This window comes from Aplysia californica, unplaced genomic scaffold (assembly GCF_000002075.1).
Source record: "Aplysia californica isolate F4 #8 unplaced genomic scaffold, AplCal3.0 scaffold00301, whole genome shotgun sequence".
NCBI lineage: Eukaryota > Metazoa > Mollusca > Gastropoda > Aplysiida > Aplysiidae > Aplysia > Aplysia californica.
In genome coordinates, this window is record NW_004797571.1 from 106,515 (window position 1) to 127,031 (window position 20,517).

The 20,517-nt window shown below is 39.9% G+C and overlaps 2 protein-coding genes across 2 annotated transcripts in view; one reads left to right on the forward strand and one right to left on the reverse strand.

The window, feature by feature from the left end:
* Positions 1-8,968, reverse strand: part of LOC101860026 (dnaJ homolog subfamily C member 16) — a 14,822-nt gene extending 5,854 nt beyond the window's left edge. Inside the window, exons 1-9 of the mRNA XM_005101847.3 lie at positions 8,743-8,968; positions 6,056-6,122; positions 5,281-5,477; positions 4,431-4,564; positions 3,550-3,737; positions 2,685-2,945; positions 1,591-1,721; positions 1,060-1,252; positions 188-379 (exon numbers count right to left, since the gene is read on the reverse strand). Coding sequence (XP_005101904.2) covers positions 188-379; positions 1,060-1,252; positions 1,591-1,721; positions 2,685-2,945; positions 3,550-3,737; positions 4,431-4,564; positions 5,281-5,477; positions 6,056-6,122; positions 8,743-8,966 — 1,587 coding nt within the window. The 5' untranslated portion in view covers positions 8,967-8,968. The remainder of the gene's footprint in view (positions 1-187; positions 380-1,059; positions 1,253-1,590; positions 1,722-2,684; positions 2,946-3,549; positions 3,738-4,430; positions 4,565-5,280; positions 5,478-6,055; positions 6,123-8,742) is intronic.
* A 1,325-nt stretch (positions 8,969-10,293) lies between these two features.
* LOC101863275 (ATP-dependent RNA helicase DDX19A) overlaps positions 10,294-20,517 on the forward strand; it is a gene marked incomplete in the record, with an annotated part of 21,207 nt that continues 10,983 nt past the window's right edge. The window contains 6 exon segments of the mRNA XM_035970649.1: positions 10,294-10,351; positions 10,876-10,970; positions 16,542-16,680; positions 17,064-17,199; positions 18,857-18,949; positions 19,728-19,830. Coding sequence (XP_035826542.1) covers positions 10,309-10,351; positions 10,876-10,970; positions 16,542-16,680; positions 17,064-17,199; positions 18,857-18,949; positions 19,728-19,830 — 609 coding nt within the window.

Sequence of the window (20,517 nt, forward strand, 5' to 3'; positions counted from 1 at the left end):
ACAAGGAGCAAACCCCACCAGAGCACCCACCAACCACCCACAAGTCGGACAAACCCCACCAGAGCACCCACCAACCACCCACAAGTTGGACAAACCCCACCAGAGCACCCACCAACTACCCACAAGTTGGACAAACCCCACCAGAGCACCCACCAACCACCCACAAGTTGGACACGCCCTAACGCACCAGCATGTGCTCGTTGTAAAACTCAGGCACGGTGGCCCTGTAGGGGAGCAGAGCGTCTCCTCTTAGCAGCTCCGTGAGCCTCTTCTCCAGCTGCTGGCGTGACTGAGGGGAATACTGGGGATCCAAACTCCAGCCGTGAGGCACAAACTCATAGCTCAGCTTTCTCGTGTCTGTGCGCCACAAAATAGCAACCTGGAAAAAATAAAAATAAATAGAAAATCAAACCACATAATCGGTAAGCCACAAAATAGCAACCTGGAAAAAATTGTTTAATAAAAAATTAAACCAAAAAATCTGTAAGCCACAAAATAGCAACTTGGAAAAAAAATAAAAATAAAAAATCAAACCATATTATCTGTACGCCACAAAATAGTAACCTAGAGGGCCAACCAACCCATCCACTGGGAAATGTTTTGAAGTAGGTGATTTACGGCACTATCGACTCAGATTTAGTCGTTACCTACAAGATCTAGACAGAGAAAAGATGGAGACAGAAAACTTCCAAAAATCCAGACAACGCTTTCATCACATCATCGGCCATCTTTTCAGATGTACTTACCCCCCAAAATGTGTTTCTAATTCTAGTTTATGATGTTGTATAAAATTGTGGTATGAGTATAACGCCCCTTAACACCCCATAACATTTCTGTATGTCCCTAACGTTCCCCCCTTGATTATGTGGTACCAATTGTGTGCTGAAAAAATATTTTATTGAAGTTCAGATTTCTAAATTTAATAAAAGCAGGAAAAAAACACATAACATAGGTACAATTTTTGCGAGAATGAAACAGTTCTTTCTTCTCCCCTGAAAAACGTTGCTTCCTGCGTGTAAGACATTCGAACAGCTTGCCACCAACATGTTTCCCACGTACCTCTAAGATAGTCTGTGAGCGCGTCTGGTTTCCTTTGGTGAGGGCTTTCACAAAGTTCTGTTGCGTGTCTTCGTACAGATACGTGAACCGAATCCGTTCGGATCCCAGCGGGCTGTTCTGGGCAAATTCCCTGAAGGAAATGCGCGCCTCATCGTGCGACTCTGATTTCTTACAAATTAGAGTCACACACAAGCTGTGAAAAAACATAAAAAGAGAATACTTCATTTAGGGTAATAATGATAAGTAAATTATCCCTCCTCCTTCTTTTCTTAGTATGTACAATTACTCTCTGGCACAAACTCTAATCTTAAGCACTTACATTACCTAATGGTGTTGTTAGTGATGTAGAACTCTTTCTAAATCTAAACTAAAAACATAAGTGTGTAAAAGTCCAGATCATTACAGTGTTGAAAGGGGCATGAAACCTGTACAATTTCACATTTATTTCAAGTACAATTTACAAATCTCTAATTTTCACATCACTTCAATAAAAACTCTACAGTATCAATACAAAAGTCAGGATTATTTTACCTCCTTTTCTTGACTTTGGGCTCCTGTGGACACAATTCCTCAAACACCGACTGTGACGAGAGACGGGGGAGAGCCAGGTAGCGATTGCTGGCCAGGACTTCGTCGATGGTGGACCGGGACAACTGCTGCATCTGTTCAAAGACAGTCACGTCAAATGAGATTTGAGATGATACTTCTTGCCGCCAGCGGAAAACTATACTTTAACCATTGAGATCAAAGACTTAAAACTTAAAAGACCACAAAAAATGAAATCACATTACAATCTTCCCCATCATTTTTTGGTCCGTTCAGTGTATCATCACCTTTGCGGTAAAACCAGCTTTGGCTAGCCGAGGAAATTTAACAGGAGAAGCAAAAAAAACTTATCTGGTTTCATCCTCAACAACCTGGCAGTCAGTGGGTTATTCCGCTTTATTCTTATTTTTAAGCAACTCTACGAGTAATCAAAATTCAGACTTGTCTTTGACAAAGCATACAAAATGGCTAATTTACAATCATTTCAACAAAAAAAAAAGAAAATTTGATATTTTGTAGGTTTCCCAATCTAGTCACAAGGGAGGCAATATATACACATATTTAGAAATGATACATGTAGGGCCCTTTTCTAGACACTCATGTTCAATAAAAAAAAAAAAAAAGCTTCAGAGAGAAAGCAAGGAGCAATCTTCTCCAACATCATTCAGTTTATGCAATCAGCTTCAAATGTGTCAAGACATAGAGTTTGCTCAAAGATTTGGGCATGACTTTCACAGACAAGCAAATATCCAATTGCATTATTAGCCACAATATAACATGTGAGTCAAAACTTTTCAAAAACCCACTGAAAGGGTTTAATTGCTTTACTTCTCAATTATCGAAAGATCCATTTCAAGTACATTTCAAAGTGTCTAAGATGACCATCCATTTTTAAGGAGAAAAATGGCTGTCTTGGACAATGTCATTATATTACATTAAAAATGCAAGGGGGGGGGGGGGGGGATAGGAAGTAGTCCTTTATACAGGTGACTATCTTAGACACGAGGCCGTTAGAGCAGGTTCGAAAGCACTCTGAAAAAAAAAAAAAAACTTAAAGGAGTAGAAAAAGATCAACTCACTGAAATAGAAGCCAGAGTCTGATGAGGGATTTCGTTCCACAAGAGCATGGTCTCCCTGTGTTTGTTAACGTTGTACTGCCGGAGCAGCTTGAGGACGTTAGCGGAGCCCGTGTAGACGTAGCCCGAGGCGATGCGGTCGCGGTGGGCAAACGCCGGCGCTAGGAAGCGCATCGAGGGTTCCTCTTTGGAGCTGAAGAAAATGGCCCTCACTCTATTGTCCTTCCATCCCGACACAAATTCTTCAAAGTTGTCATCGGTGATCTGAAGATAGAAATGGATAAGAAAATATTCAATAAATTTGAAGTTTTCGTTAAAATTTCAATGTTATTACACCCCAATCAATACAAGCCAGTTGGCAGTGGGCATACTACCTGACCCTGTTAAAACTCAAACAAAGTGAGAGAAACACAAGCAAACACATCTATTTTTTCCATCTTGGGAGAGAGAGAGGAGCTTTTGCACAAGCAGAAATATCAAGAAGCTAGCTCGGGTGTGGAAAGTGTTTGTTTGTGACCTATACCCTGACCCAGGGGGAGAAAGGCATTGATGGATGATGAAGATGATGATGATGATGATGATGATGATGATGATGATGATGATGATGATGATGATGATGATGATGGTGATGATTTATATTCTGAATGTTCCTGATGAAGCCCGTTGAGGGCGAAACGTTGAACTTGTCATTAACTATTTTGGAAATACTACCAGGTCTTAACCGTTTTACTATCTGCTGTATACAACGATGATGAAGATGATGATGATGATGATGATGATGATGATGATGATGATGATGATGATGATGATGATGATGATATTGATGATGACCACGACGAGGATGATGACAGAGATAACTTATACGTACAGTGGTCAGGGTGCCGGCAGGAAATAGTTTTTTCACAAAGTCTCTGAGCAGATGGAAGCTGATGGCCGAGTTCTTGTAGTAGGTGATCCGGCCCGAGACCACGGCCAGCAGGTACGGGGCCGTGTGCAGACGCAGGTGGCTGGCCAGGCCGGGGCTTCGCCGGAGGTGAACGGCACCCACGCACATACCTGTGCAAGACAAGACATGGGCTTCTAGTAACACTGGGATCTCAGTTAAAGATGAGCAAAAAGAAGATTTTTTTAAACACAAGATTTTGATTTTGGGGGCGCGAAATTTTAACTTGTTAGTATGGCCAAAAATAAACCAGCCAAGATATTTCGGGATACAGTCATGTCATAGACTTCAAATCAAAGTTAATTGCACGCGAAAGCTAAAAATATATGTATCATGAGAGTATGACTTGTATTTGTTGTGTCAAAGGTTAGGAAGAAATAATGGAAACGCTGACTGTGTTTTTTTGTGGTGACCCGCTTTCCGGACTAACACTGTGAGCTTTGTTCCAACTTTAAAGAGTTAATTTACAACTACCTTATCTTCTACAGGTGCCAAATTCATTTCACACAAAGACCATCAAAGTCCTCTAATCCTCTCCATCATAAAAAGATCTCGTCAATTCAACGTGCCAGAAACTATATATATGAGTTCATACATTTCAGTTTACATGGCTATGAAATAGCATCCATCTTTTGTTTTAACTGTTCTTAACCTTTCTGTCCCACTTTAACCAATATGTTTTAAAACTCTGAATTTTAGATTCATAAATGCATTGAAAAAAGGAACAAAAACAAAAGGAATTGCACCTTTTCTACCTCATTTATAGGAGCACAAATACACTGTATTTGTGATAAAAGCAAACTTACCCACAGCATCCAGTTCGGTCATGAATTTGAAAACCACAGGCTCAATGCGCATACAGTCAAAGCAGAAGTCAGAAAACGCATAGATGAAGCACGGACTCTGATGAGATCTGGGATGCATTTTCGACTCGTACTGGCTGAAAGTGACAACAGAAAGACAGTCACAAATACATAATACAAATATATCCTTACGTACAGTCTATCACACACATGGCGAACAAACACATAGCAAACAGATTTGCAGGTCCCAAATTTTTGCTTATACATTCTTTGTATTCAAAACAGGCATATAGCATTAGTAATTTGTACATAGTAAAAAAAATGAGCGTCAGAGATAGTAGATCAAATTAGATTGCATTTACCATTGTCATGATGAGAGAGAGAGAGAGAGAGAGAGAGAGAGAGAGAGAGAGAGAGAGAGAGAGAAAGCAGGCACAGTATGGGTTTTGCCCAACGATCTCTCCATAAGCCAGGGACAATGCTGAAGAACAAGGATGAGTTTTTTGCATAGGCCTACATGACAAAAATATGCAGCAGAAGATCTGGCTTACACACTTCAGTGGAGTGTGAGAAGTCTGCGGTCACATAAACCAACATTGTGAGAGAGCCTTGCAGAGAGACACTGCGAAATTACCATAAACCAACATAAACCAACATTGTGAGAGAGACTCGCAGAGAGTCACTGCGAAATTACCACAGCCCTGCCAACCACACACAACAGATGGGAACAGAATTCAAATTTTAAAAATCTATTTTATGCAAATAAAATTGGTGTTCTTTGAAGGGCAAAAAAAAAAAATTGGAGGGCTATGATTTTATCAGAGTGCTGGGCTGGTTTGCTCCAAATACCCACCGCAGAGTGATGAGGAACTTCTCCATGCTGACACTCTCTCTGCCACCGAAACGGAAGGAGCCAAATCCCCCCGAGAAGAAATCGTCGAACGGATGAAAGCCCCTGCCAGGGTGCGCATGCGGGTTCCTCTGCTGCTCTTGGGCCGAAGTGTAGCCATAGTTGTCGTAGTCTGCCCGGCGTTGGGGGTCACTCAGTGTCTGGGTGGCAGTGTGAGGTATAACGGATGATGAGGCATTGAAAAAACATCAACAAAGTACAAAGTGTCTTGAATGTTCATTTGTTTGCACTGAAGATTAACAAACAACTAGATACAGATCAGTTGTTCCAGGGAAAACATCCCTTTCACCCTCTGACTGTCTTTAACAGATATTGCCATTCCTTTACTGATAATTTAAAAACAATAAAGCTCAGCCTCCTTACAGAACCACAGCAAAGAAGTAGAGCCGCCCCTTTAGGGAAATTTTTAGACAAATTAAAACTCAATAGAACAAAACTTAACAACAAAGTACGATAAAAATATCTCTAATGAGAGCATGGAAGTTGTGTAAACAGAGAAAAAGACTAAACAATTACGATACAAGCAGGGCTTATGTAACAACAAATCAAAAGATGCAAAGTTTCAAAGTTCCAACCTTAGTGATGTAAGAATGTTGTTTTTTTCTCATTATTCATTATGTCTTTTCATTATTCATTATGTCTTAGCCTGGTGTCTTGATAGACCCGAGCTCTCATTGAAACAGCATGCGGTCTATCTCATAGCTCCTTTACTACCAACCTCATAAGCTTCATTGATTTTCGTGAATTTGTCAGTTGCAGAAGGATCTTGATTTTTATCAGGATGCCTGTAAATGAAAAAAAGAGTACACATATATCATATATAAAAACCTTGTGAAACATTCTTAGAGATTTAGATTTATACAGTTTCAGTTGAAATGCCTAACACAATTTTTAAAATTTGCAGACTGAGCCAAAACAAAACACATTTTTCCCCTCTTTGCCTTTTGAGACAGTGACTGAGTTCTTTACCTGGAAACAAGCACAAAATTGGGAATTCAGACTAGATCTCTACCAGTGTACTGAAAATGTCCTAGTCGAAATATATATTTAAAAACAAAACAGAAACGTTTCATAGGAGAGCTTCTCAGAGTTTTCAATTCTCAAAAATGTACATATTAATAATAGCTTGTCCGTCAATGTCTGACGATGACCAATACATCCGCAGAGGAGAATATTTCTCCAGAAAAATAGAAGAATTTGAAGAATTAAAGCTTGAGATGGCTTGTGGCTTCAGCTGCGGCCGATGAGACCAGTTGTGGCAGAGGAAAGTTTGCCACATTTTGAACATGATCTAAAATATACTACGAACAATGCAGACAAACACCTACTAATTGTGGCTTTAATTTCAAGGAGAGATAGCAAGAGTCAGTTTTCAGCTTTTGTAGTCATTTATGCATTGTTATTCAAGTCCTTTTGATGTTTCCAGTGAACCGGTGATATTATGTAATTATGATCCACTTCTTTCTGAAGGTCTATAATTAATTTTGGGTTCCATCTGATCTATTTTTATAGGTCATGGAATGCCTATTTTATAATAAGTACAAAGATCACTCTAGAACAAAATGTTCTTACCTGAAAACGTAAAAATTTTCAATACAGCCAGATACAGTTAATAGTTCAATATCTGTGTCATGACCAAACTCTACGGACTTCTTACTAATCATAATCTTTAATGAGGACAGAATTTTCAAACCCATTATTTTACTGTCCAAAAGTACATTTCACCCATTGTCAATTTTTTTCCTAAAAGTTTTATAATTTTTTAAGACAAAAGCCTCTGTCTGTAGGCATATATAGAGGCAATTATGTGAACAGTGCTGTAAAAATTTCATGGGCCTAGTGATAAAATAAAATTTTCAAGATGCATTGTTCTTCATATAAAGTATACCACAAGACAACAAAAACTCAATTTTGAGAAAAATGCAAAAAATTTCTCAGCAGAACTTCAGCTTTCGCTGTATTTACGAATGAGACCCTTCACGTTTAGGTCTTGGGCTTCAATTCTTAAGATATATGAAAATTGGCTGAGAGATTGATCAATAAACGGCTGAGATCTCAATGATTCCGATGTCACCACATTTCATTTTTCAGGTACCTTCCCCCTGCGGGAGAACCTGTTGCTAAGGCTCGAATTTCAGGTATTTTCCGGAGAGCAAATAAAATTCAAGTTAAAAAAAAAAACACTTATTACTTTAGAGCAAAATTTTTTGGGGGGAAGTGTTTTACGGTGTTCCCAATTGAATAAGGTTAAGTTATATGAGCGTGCGGGACACATTAAACATTTTCAATTTAGAAGGAATTTTTATTCTTAAGATAAATTTTTGCCTAGGTGGGGGCCCCCAGCCTCTAGTCTTACATAAATTGATTCTGAACCACCAAGGGACCTTTAACATGCGGAACTTGCACACATAGGACCTCCAAAATTTTTCGTCTTTATGCGAGAAGGCTAGAAGGTGTTAGATTTTACCTACCCTAAGACCAGAGATGTGGCTGAAAGACAGCAGTAAGAAGGAGCCAAGGAGTAGCAATAGAAATACTGGAGAAAGAGTCAGGAGCCCAGAAGAGGGGGCAAGAAAGTAGAGATGAAAGCAGAGGACGGAACATGGCAGGGAGCTGAAAAGGAGTGAAAGGAGAAATTTCTAGAGAAGAAAATTTTCCGTCACTGTCAGGCTTCGAACATAGGACCTTTTGAATGAGAGGTGAACACCATAAAAAACCTCTAGACGGCGAGAGCCCCCAGGAAAGTTTTCAAGTTTAAAAGTACGTTTTCAAGGAAAACAAAAATTGAAAATGGATTCTTTTTCTCATAATTGTTGTAAAATTGATTTTTTACAATTGTCCCAATATCTTATCACCAGATGAGTTAATTTTTCTGGTGCCTTTCCCATCGATTGCCTTAAAGAACAATGTTAACTCCTGACTCCTTTCTCTTCTCATTGGTTTTCAAAATGTAGCAGACTACAGCTGTAGGCTGCACTGAAAGTACTTTATTTTAGTTTCAGAGTCATCTGTCTGGGTCCACACCTTAACCGGCCTCATTTGTGATGACTTACTTGGACTTACGGCTTAGAGTCTAGGCTTAGAAGGGGGAAAATATTTACGACATGAAACGGATGAATCAGTTGCCTAGGCCTAGCCTACTCTAAACAAAGAAGAGCAGAGGATGAATAGCTCCATAGCCAACTGCACTGTCGTCATTGTTAATATCAGAATCAGTGTTGCGAACTTAGTCATAGTTTAATAGATTACAATATAATTAGACCTAGATCTAGATCTAGATCTAGAATAGATCTTAGCTAGAAATCTAGATAGCATAGCATCATTTCATAATGTTAGATTAGAGTAGTCAGTAGTGTTAGTTGTTAGCAGTGGGTAGGCAAGCAGTCAAGTAAAGCAGGAACTTACCATTCCCTCGCCAAAGTTTTATACGCCTTTTTTATTTCCTGGCTACTGGCTGACTTGTGAACACCAAGAATATCATACAATTCATTAGAGGCAACAGTAAGATAGATAAAAACGATAAACACAACAGAACTATACGCGAATTTGATCGCCATCATTGAAGTAAAGTTCCAGAATGAATAACCAGAGACCTTACTCAGCGTTTTGTTTTGAGTCGTTAAACACATGAACTCGATTCTAGATTTTACTTTTCAATGTCGATAGTCTTTTTCTTTTTGCTATATTATCCTCGAGGACATTCGTGGCCGTTTCTAAACTGATTTGCGAATAATTGAGAGACCATAATATTATTGTCCTTCGTACTTTCATGAGTCAGTTATATTTCCATAGATGATAGAGGGTAGGCCTCACAGAATTCTACACGTAGAATTCTGTGGCAGGCCTTGACTGGCTCCAGCTTCAGTGAAAAGTGTAATTTGTAGTGAAACATGAATGAAAGATACATGTTTTGGGGGCGGGGGGGGGGGGGGGGGGGGGGAGTGTTTTACGGTGCTCGCAACTGCATAAGGTCATATGAGCGGGCAGTACACATTTAAACATTTTTAGTTTTAGTATGACGTAGGATTTAATTTTGAATTTTGCCTGGACGGTGGCCGAAGCCTACTCTTATCGATTTTGGACCATCAAGACATATTTAACATGAGCAACTTGCATACGGGGCCTCCCCGATGTTTTGCCCTTATCCGAAAAAGCTAAGCGTTAGATCTTACCTACCCTAAGATCAGGGGTGTGGCTGAAGAAGCCAAGGAGTAGCCTAGCTGTAGAAAGGCTGCAAAAGGGTCAGGAGCCCAGAGGGCAAAGGGGGGGGGGGGTAAAATAATAAAATGTAGACGAAAGCAGACGACAGTACATGTTTAGCAGGCAGGTAAAGGGAGTGAAAGAAGAACATTTTAGAGAATGAAATTATCTGTTGCTGTTAGGTTTTGAAGGTATTATAACATAATAGACTGTAGTGTGTACTAGATCTATATTTTCTTTAAACTAATAAAGGATCGTGAATAATGTCAAGGGCTGGCCTAGGTGTGTAAATATTCTCGATGTTGTATAACCATTCAAAACTGTATCTATCTTCTTTACGGGGCTCTTTGCTTTGAAAATAATTGAATCCCCTATTTTCCAAAGCAAGATTAGAAGATTTCAAAACAATTCTTCACATAACTAGGCCTAACAATTGGAAATCTATAAAATAATTTACATTTGTCAATAGTATGCCAAGTTTTTGGGAAACTAGATCAAACGAAGTTTTGTTTCATTGAAATTTTTAGAAACTAAAAAGATACCGGCAAAAACAAGTCAGCAGTCTAATGACAGAAACTGCTTTTTGACAATAATGAACGCTTTAGGCATTTCGATTGTTGTTGTTTATGTTTGTTTGTTTTTGTTGATGTCGTTGTTTTATTTTTATATTGGATAGGTGGGATGTTGGCTCTAGGCCTCGAAAAAAAATTTACAAGCCTTCCACTGATCAGAAGGGGGACTTTTTTCAGTGTATCATTTTTATAATGCTGGATGCTTTGCGCCTTTCTGGGTACAAACTTTTTGTATATTTACGGTAAGTAGGCGGATATTAGAAACTTTACCCAAACACCAAACGTGAGTAGAGAAGTAGAGAATGTTTTGATTATTTTAGAAGCCGACTGGATGTAATTGGGTTTACTTTTTCTTCTTTTCATGGCTTTCAGTTGATCCATGGGTTGCTTTCTCTTTTCATGAATTTATTCTGTACTGCTTATGCACGTTTTAGACGTCTGTTGATTTTGAGTTTCCTTCGAGAAATGTTGCAGACTATGAATCATAGTCTGTCATAGAGAAGACTCCATCTCCCCTTCTTTGAATCATTCTCATGGCGGATACTTTCACTTTCGTGGATTAGGTTACCCTTGATATGTCAATTCTAGGCGCTTCTCAAGCATTTAAAATACACTGAATTAAATGGATTTATGTATAGATCTATATCTAGATCTAGAACAGTAATTCAGCTTTGGCTGTTTAGAAACAGTTGTGGATGTTATTTTTAGAATTAAAAATTCCCGTATTCATTGTTTCAGTTTCAGTTTTGTCTGCTTTGTTCAACAGCCACTCCACTACTAATATTCAAGACCAAGATGTCGGACGACTGGGGTGATCTGATTACAAAACAGGAGAAAGGAGAAAAGAGTCTAACCACACAGGTTGGAGCTAATGATGTATTGTAAATGGAAGTGGTTATTCGCACCGGGTATGCGCATAAGAATTAATATTATTCGCACCGGGTGTGCGATAAGAATTAATATTACGAAGTGACTATTTCTCCGAACGTTCGGAGAAATAGTGCCCATCTTTATTTCTCCGAACGGTTTCCGGCTTCCGGTCTCGTGATGTTTTGCCTATTTATTGCGAGAGTTCGGCGCCAACTTTCATTCTGCCTCTGGTCTGGGGGAAGGAACACCGCATGGAAAGCCCGCCTACAGACAACCTTCAGTAAAACCCACCACACACCCACCACCATCATGCACATGTACACACATAAACTTATACACACACTAACTAAACAAACATGACCAATGGACAACTTTTGAACGTATGACGAGCTGAGCTGTGGATGGAGAGACAGTGTGAGTGAAAGAGCGGGTTAAAGGAAGAATGTGCGAGTGTATCCACACCCGACAGCAACTACAAGACGACGACACCGACCCCCCTGGCCTGGTCCACAGCTCACGAACGAGAATAATGCAGCTTAGGCAGTGTTTTGCCTATATTATTGTCCATGGTTCGCAGGGTGCAAGGGAATGAGTGAGATTTTCTTTGTGTATGCCTGGAGGGAGGGGGTGGGGTGTGAAAGCCATGCGGACGGGGATGAGCCGCGGGAGAGAACACGGGAATTGAATGAATGAGTGAAACTGAAAAAGATTAACGACTCGTGAGCCCTGGAGTGAATGGATCCTGTGTTTCTATTTTTGTATACTTTGAACTGTTACTGAATGAAGGCTGAAATAAAGCCCGAAAAACAAACACACACACACTCACTCTCCACTTACACACTTACTATCACACACAGACACACTCACACACGCACATACATACACACACACACACACACACACACAGGAGCAAATTTTTGGGTCTATATTTATTTCAATTTTCAAGAGCTAGTCTAGAGACTTTTAGATGAGTGTAAAAACGTGAAAAAGAAAGGTTTCACAACAGAATGAAATCAAAATTAGAACAGCCCATGATAAACAACAAACATTAACAAATATGGGCGTGTGTCCACCTGTCCGAAGAAGATTGGCTGTTTTAACCCTAAATGTGAGTAATTTTTTTTTTTTTAAAGGAGAGGATATTACATGTAAATTATGGAATCACACACCTTAAGGGGCCTGCCAGTGTCGGTACATTATTGGTCGTGGCAGTGACCACCGCAGATGCCAGTTCTAATAGTTCTATGTGTCGTTATCAATAACCCTCCGTAGATCTAGATCTAGATCTAGACAGCACACGAGTGAACACAACACATTACGTTTTAGAGCAGCACCCTTCATAGGCAACTCGTCATATCTGTAGCGAAAAACTGTTTGGAATTGTAGCATTCTTTATATAAATATTTACTGCGGACATTTTTTGGACCGCTTGAACCATATTGTATACGAACAATCTTTGGTAGGCCTATACTATAATTATATATCTATATAATATCCTAAATTTGCGGGAAAGGATGTGATTTCAGAGTGTTCGGAGAAATAGTGCCCAGCTTTATTTTCCCGAACGTTCGGAGAAATAGTGCCTAGCTTTATTTTCCCGAACGTTCGGAGAAATAGTGCTTAGCTTTATTTTCCCGAACGTTCGGAGAAATAGTGCCGGCCTTAATATTATTCGCACCGCGAAACTAGGTGGCCTATATAATAAGCTTACCTGCGTGGCATTTTCATTTTTCAAAACAGAGCCCTGAGGGAACTTTGCCAGTAGCGTTCTCTTGGCCCCAAGGCTATCATGCGTCGCAAATCTGAAATTACTCAACACCTAGGTCTAGCTTTTCTAGATCTATTCAGCATGGAAGTGGGAGCAAAGTTCAAGAGCTTTTCAGAGTTCACAGAGGCTCTGAAAGAGTATGAAAGTACTAACACAAAATTTGTGGTGACACGATTCACCAAAATTGGCCAAACAGACCCCCTGAGTGCTGTGTACGTGTACCAGTCGATCGGGTTCCAGTGCAAGCAGGGGCAGTGCCACCATTATTGTATTCTTTAAATTAATAAACAATTTTTTTTTTAAAAAGATCAAAGGTGTAAATATAAAATGCACCCTGTACAGGTTCTATCTAAATGTACACGTGTACTTTTTGGTTGACGGCAGCTTGACGGGGGGGGGGGGGGGGGGTGTCCTGGGAAAGATGACAAGAGGGGTGGGGTCATTTGTGAACAGTCCTTAAAAGTAAAACTGCAATCATTTGGCCATAAATAATATGATGTATTACTACAGAGTTACTAAATAAAGTTGATTTTGGACCTCATTTGTCACACCCAGGTATCCCACCTTTAGTTTTAGGCAAAGGGTTTTAATTTTGGAAAGCACTGGGAATAGGCCAGAATTGGTCCCAGTGTCACTGGGATGAGGCCAAGAAACTATTCCCACTGACACTGAGAACAGACAGGCCCATTAGATGTCTAGATATCTATTGTTCCCACAATGATCTACATGGGCATGATGATGATGGGTTACTAAATACTAGACTATACACATGTATTTTTCTTTAACTTATGTAGATCTAGATATTAAGAGTAGATTCTGGTGTGAGTGTAAGAATTTTTTTTTTAAAGAAAGGAATGGTCATTCTATGCTTGCTTGTTATTCATCATGTACATTAGATCTAGATCTAATACGGATTTTGGAGACCACGGTACAGGACAGGTAAAAATCCTTCCCGGTTTTCCATTTCTTCTAGAATCTAGGCTACGGTCAAGTCTTGGCCCAAGTAAGCGAAGAGAAGAAAAGTCTGAACTTAATTGAGAAGAGAGCCTACAGTACACGTTAGAAACGAATCTAGATACCTCCACCATGTCTCCCCCTCTTTTCACTGGTCTGGTAAACTTCACCCGCGCCTCTATCGTCTCTCATTAGTCTCATGGTACCTCTTAGGCCTAGCCTAGGCTGGCAATGTGGGTCCACTAAAGTAAAGTTCTTGTGCAGAGCAAACTATAAAATGTTCCTGGTCCACTTTTCTCTGTTTATTATAATTGATTTGCATGTGGCAGCCCCCTCCCCCCCCCCCCTCCCCCGACTGTCGAATACTATATCTATAAGTATCCTAATAACTTAAGTGCTGAATGTGTGGTCCACCAAAAATTAGCGTACTACGACTAATTCAGAAAACCAGGAACCTGCTGGTCCATCCTCCACTTCTGGTCTCCCTCCGCTGCCTCCCCCTCAAAAGAAAAGGAGCAAAAATAAGCCTACGACATGTAATCAAGAAAATCAGGAACCTGCTGGTCAATCATCCACTTCTGGTCTCCCTCCACTGCCTCCCCCTAAAAAGAAAAGGAGCAAAAATAAGCCTACGACATGTAATCAAGAAAATCAGGAACCTGCTGGTCAATACTCCACTTCTGGTCTCCCTCCACTGCCTCCCCCTAAAAAGAAACAGCGGATGGGATCAAGTAATACTAATATAATAGTGAGAACCCTGCGCCTGTTCCTGCGGTAAACGTCCTCATCCGATGCTTAGATATTCCGGACTTTGATCTTTTCAATGATTTAGATAACAGGTCCGTTTACAACTTTGTCTCGTCCCCCCTTCTCTTTCTCTATCTCTCTCTCTCGTGGTATTCTCGCAGCCCTCACTCACTCCGCCTCGCGTCGCCGGGAACTAGTTCGCGTAGCGGTCGATTAGGACCCATGACTGTATAAGTATAAGTCCTTTGTTTGCCTAGTGCGCATTAATACATATAAACACGGTGGGTCCACCAAAGTTCAATCCAGCCCCTATGATCTTTGTCCTTGCGCGATGAGGGGAAAAAATGAGGAAATGGTTGGCCGATTTCCATCCTTCTTTTGAAACACCCTGTGCGAATATAACTTCATAGTATTCACACACCCTGTGCGAATATAATTTCATAATATTTGCACACCCTGTGCGAATAAAATTTCATAGTATTCGCACACCCCGTGCGAATAAAATTTCAAAGTATTCGCACTCCCTGTGCGAATAAACTTTCATAGTATTCACACACCCTGTGCGAATAACTACAGCCATTGTAAATATTCAGGCCTAAATCTAGATTAGATTCTTAGATCTCTGCTTGACTGTGATTTGTGATAAGGTGATAAGGTTAGCCTTTTTTTAGGCGCTAGTCTCTAGATACTAGCTACTAGCTAGATATCTAAATAGAGATCTAGTCGTAAAAGTTGAAGTGAAAGGTCAGTTTAATTCAATAATTGTTTTGGATTTATTATGTGATAGAGGCCTAATTTGTACCTGAAGCCACAACGAGCACCTCTAGCACACTTCTGTGATTGGTCCAAATATAGAGATCAGGTAGGCCTATTTTTACCATCTATTTTGTCATTTTCCAGGGTTTCCCCCAAGACTCCCCTCGCCAGTAGGTCAGTAAGCTATTTGTTGACTCAGTCTTGCCTTCTCCTCAAAGTTGTGCACACTCACACTCAAAAACACACGAATGCATGTGCGCACACTGGGTGAGACACACTCACACACTCACAAACACACGCAAGCGCACACACAGCCTAAACAGTCGGCGATGAAACCTAGTGACGTAGCCCATCGCGCGCTAAGCGGCAAAGCGGGCCCCCCCCACAATGAGATCTAGTCAACTTGCAAGGGAAGCCCCGGAAGACGACTAAAATAGATCGTGGAAATACACCATCTTTATTTTATCACAGAGGAGTGCTAGTCGCTCGCTGTTGCTTCATGTCTAATTTGTTTGTATTACCGTCAAACTTGCTCGCACGCCCACCTGTCCAGACAATCACCTCTACATAGTTACTAGTACAAATGACCACATCCCACTCTTCCCTTTGGTTGTTTGGTTGTTTTTTTTAATTATGTCACTGTTCAAGACTTCCTCCTCTATCTGAGACGACCATTGTTCTCCTCGCCAAGGGGTGGCTGTCTATGGAACAATTTTTACTGTATAGTATATGTGTGTGTTATTATTACTGGACTTTCCTGAGAACGAAATAGGTCAGTGAATGATAAATTCTCAGGTGTTGCGTTTAGATTATAGATAGATCTCTCCTCAGTTTGTTTATTTTTATGTCCATTTTGTTGAAAAAGCCAGAGAAGAAAAAGATTGTCGTTTGAAAACAGTCAGTATCACAGGTGAGACATCATGAGAGTAGTACTGCACTTTTGTCTTGCCTTTTCTTAAAATGTGGGTGTCTCTGAATATTTGATAGAGATATCTTTCTACCTGTGGTAAAAAATAAAAAGAAATAATAAAAAATTTCATTTGTGCTTTCAGACTGACAGAATACATGAGAGGTGATCCCTTAACTTTTTCTGTGCCAAGAATCATCTGCGTTTAGCTATCAGGCGTAAAGAAATGTAACGATATGTCGGTTCACGGTATAGAAAGAGTTTTAAAGCTTAAATGGTGATGCTGACTTGCAAACAAAATGTTTCTTTTGAGATGTATTGATTTGAAATAAAATTTAAATATTTGGTAAACTATGGATCATTTCTTACCCCTAAATACTGTTTTTCTTTGACAGATTTGATATTAACTTTTAAAGTTTCTGATTACCAGATTGATGACTTGAGGATTCACAAAGATGAAGGCCAGTCAGGTGGTGCCAGTCCAGTGGCCGTGAAACAAACCCAGGACAATGCTGAACAGCAAGGGGCAGGGGAGAACAAACCTCCAGATGAATCAACAGATGACAAAGGTATATTTGATGTCAGAGAATATATATATGTTTCAGTTGTATCGCTGAAGTCTTGTCTTTTTGTCCTGCTGTGTTCCCGATTTTTGTGCGCAATGTTTCATCTCACAGCATAAAAACATCTCTAACCTGTTTGACAGCAGTGTGTGTAATTTCAAAGAAATTTATACTCTTCCTTACTTGTATGCACGTTGAGGGTAGGAAATAGACTATGGTCAGTCGGTGGTTGTTGTTTTTTATTGAAGAAAGTTACTCTTCTTATCAGATTTAGAACTTGATTTTTAGTGACTTGAGACTCATTTTGACTGGGTTTGTGGAGATTTTAAAAAATCTAGTTTAGAGGTGGATGTTTTACGTAATTTTGTCTTCTTGTTTTCTCTTTTCAGTGTCCAAAAGTGATATATCACTGCTACAGAAGCTTCTTCACTCGAAACTGGTCCATAACAAAGCTGATCTTGAGGTCCTGAGAAAAGATCCAACGTCCCCTTTGCACTCAGTAAAATCATTTGAAGCGTTACATTTGTAAGTGTATATTTTTGTGTGCATTGTTGACTATAGATATAACAGTGGAGCTTGCCCTAATGGTCACATGTCCAAGACAACAGCCTGTAGAAATGACCACTTCCCACAAGTTCTTTCTTCACATTTTTTCTATTCGTACACCTGGGGTCATTTTGTGCCCCAGGGGTTGTATTCTTCACATTTTAGAATATTTGTAGTGCGAAGATCTCTTTGAAACTTTCGGTATTTCTCAAAAAATCATTTTTGACAGACTGCTATGCAAAGCGTACGGATCGGATTAACGAGTAAACTTCCTCTTTGGAAATAGGGGGCACAGAGTTCCTCACGTCGTATGGATACGATAGTGAAACACGATGTACGGATAGGGTTAAAATGACTCTGTCCAGGACGTCCACCTGTGTAAGACAACCACTTTTCTCCTTCACAATGGGTGGCCATCTTCAACTATTTTGACTGTAGTTATTTCCTCTGATTGAGGTTATGTCAGAAGGTGATGCCTCAATTTTAAATTGATTTATGCCCCTTGTACAGTTTTTTTGAGTGTGTTTGCCTGTGCCTGAATTTGATTTTTGTTTGTTTGTTTGTTGGGGTTTGTTGTTTTGTTTTGGGTTTTTTTTTGGGGGGGAGGTTATGTTCCAGGTGGAGCACAAAAAAAGCATGGAAGAAGAGTTTCACATTTCTTGAATTTTTTAATCAGGCATTATTGCTGTCATAAGAAAAAATGTTTAACTGTGTGCCCGTGCCTTACATAGTGAGCAAATGATTTTGGAGTAACTCATTCTCTCGACAGCAACAATGTAATCTAGATAACCTTTTGTGAGTTCAAAATACAACTTTTGGGAACATCACGTGGTCAATATAATCTTGTTGATGGATGATTGCTTAACACTTACAGTACCGCAGGCTCATATTGTGAAAATCCCTCAAGTACCGCACCAGTTTAGAACGCTGAAGCCGTGGTAGAATTTTTTTAATTAAAAAAACCTTGGCAGCCAAAGTAACACATTTTAAAAATTCATAGAGGTTCATCAACCATTCAGCTGTCATATAGAGTGACTTCCTTTGGTATTTACTTCAGTGCAGTGCGTCCATTCTTTGTTTATTTATGTTTAGTGCGCCTGGTTCCGTCGGCGACTAAAGTCACTAGCGGTAGTGAGCTCATGTATACTACGGCCTGGCGACAGATGATACTGTAAGTGTTAAAAGGCTGCAAATTTTCTCAGAATCTGAAATAGTCCGTACTTTTTGTTCTAAGTGTCGGCTTTCATCATAATTCATCGTTACATACAGTCCTTTATGTGAGAAAAATAACCAGCCTGTCAAGGTAGCTTCCTTAGACATTCCGATCTTCTGAGAATGGAAGAATCCCTCAAAACCTTAAAATTGTTAACCTATTGAGATATTTCATTTCCTTCCTGCGGACTTATTTTGTGGTGAAATCAAGTGGTCCCGTGAAGTAAGGAGATTTTCAGTTTTAGTTCTGGGGTATATTTTGTTTGTCAGCTGACAAGGAAAAGTTACGACCACCAAACTGTGAGACTCCTTCCAATGAAATAAAAAGTGAAGAAATGGTTAGTTTGGTCACTGATAAGTTAGTATTTCATTACCCACTTTTATTTACCTACCTCAATGTTTTGTATAATTAACTTCCTTGTAGAAAACCTCAACTGTTGAAAGGTGTGTACGACATGGGATTCAATGCTCCCTCGAAGATTCAAGAGACGGCTTTGCCAGTGTTGTTAGCTGACCCGTAAGTACCAAACTTTTTTTTAACTTTCTTTTTTTTTTAAATTCCCTTGGTATTTTGCTATTTTGATTGACTTCTTTTTTCACTTAATGTGATTCAAATCGTTTAATTTCTGTGACGTTTTTTGAGATGTTGTTTTGTACTTGTTTTTTTTAAGTTTTTAAAAAGTCATTTTAAATGTTAGTTTAATCACCATTTATTGCCTGATCTACTTCACCTTAGATGTTTTTCTGTAAGCATAATTGGAGATCGTTAACACAGTTTTAGGTGTAGGCCTATTTGTGGCGTCATTGGCTTAGTGGTTAGGCTATCGGACTGGTAATCGTGAGGTTGTCGGTGGTCTAGTGGTTAGGCTGCCAGATTCGTAATCGTGAGGTTGCGGGTTCGGGGTTCGAGCCGGGTGGCCCAACGTTGTGTCCTTGGGAAAGGCACTTTACACGAATTTTCCCCACTTCACCCAGGTGGGAATGGGTACCCAGCCATACACAGCGAAAGATCTTGTCATTTTGTTTGTGTTTTTAGCCCCTGTAAATGGCTGCTTGCACTGTATGCTTCCCAGGAAGTTGAGGTTGTTTCAGAAAAATCTCAGGTCTGCTGAGGTAATAGTATAGATTGTGAAGTGCTTAAAGCTTGCTGTTGAGCGGAGATTTGCGCGATACAAATGCTATCTATTATTATTACTATCTGATTTTAAAGAAGACACACGAAATTTTGTTGTGGTGGGTGTGCGGATCATGTTGTTGTACGAATGTCTTACAATCATGTTCACATCTGTTCACAGGCCTTGTAACATGATTGCCCAAAGTCAGAGTGGAACGGGAAAAACGGCAGCCTTTGTCCTGACCATGTTGAGTCGAGCTGATTCCTCCAAACCGTACCCACAGGTCAGATTGCCGACTACTTTTTGGAGTTCATTTCTGATGTTCACTGTATTATTTCATTTCATGCCGAAATTTGCTGTGGATGGTTGGATGATGTTTTGGTGGGGTTTGCCAGTTCTTTCCTATCAAACGTCCTATCGTCCTTATCTCTCCTACTTTTTCTTTTTCTTTGTATGTTTTGCTCTTGTGCCGCTTTCTAATCTTCGGCACTTATATGACCTTATTGTGTAGCAAGTGCTGTAAAATGCATTACAATCGCGTAAACGAAAGTAATGATTTTCCAGTTGAGGAAGAGTTCTCTTGATTTGTTGTGAGATTTTTTTTTTGGTTTGTTTTTGTTTTGTTTTGTTTTTTCGGGGGGGGGGGGAATGAACTTTTTAGTATCGTAATCTCCCTTCCCTCCCCTTATCGACAGTGGTCTGAGAGGAAGTAGTTTGAGAAGGATGAGGAAAATGTATACCTGCCCTGATTTAAACCCATAATTCCTATACATTGATGAGGTTTAACTTTCTGCAGAACAGCAACAAAAAAGTCAGTGTGGTGAGAATCCTAAAAATTGCCCTGTCCTAAAATTTGCCGCGGACCTCCCTTGCAGTAGTTGTGTAAGGGCTTCTAGCTGGCCTGTTTGATTTTGTTGGTTTGTTGGGGGTGGTTTGTTTGTTTGGGGGGGGTGGGGTTTTGTGGGGGGGA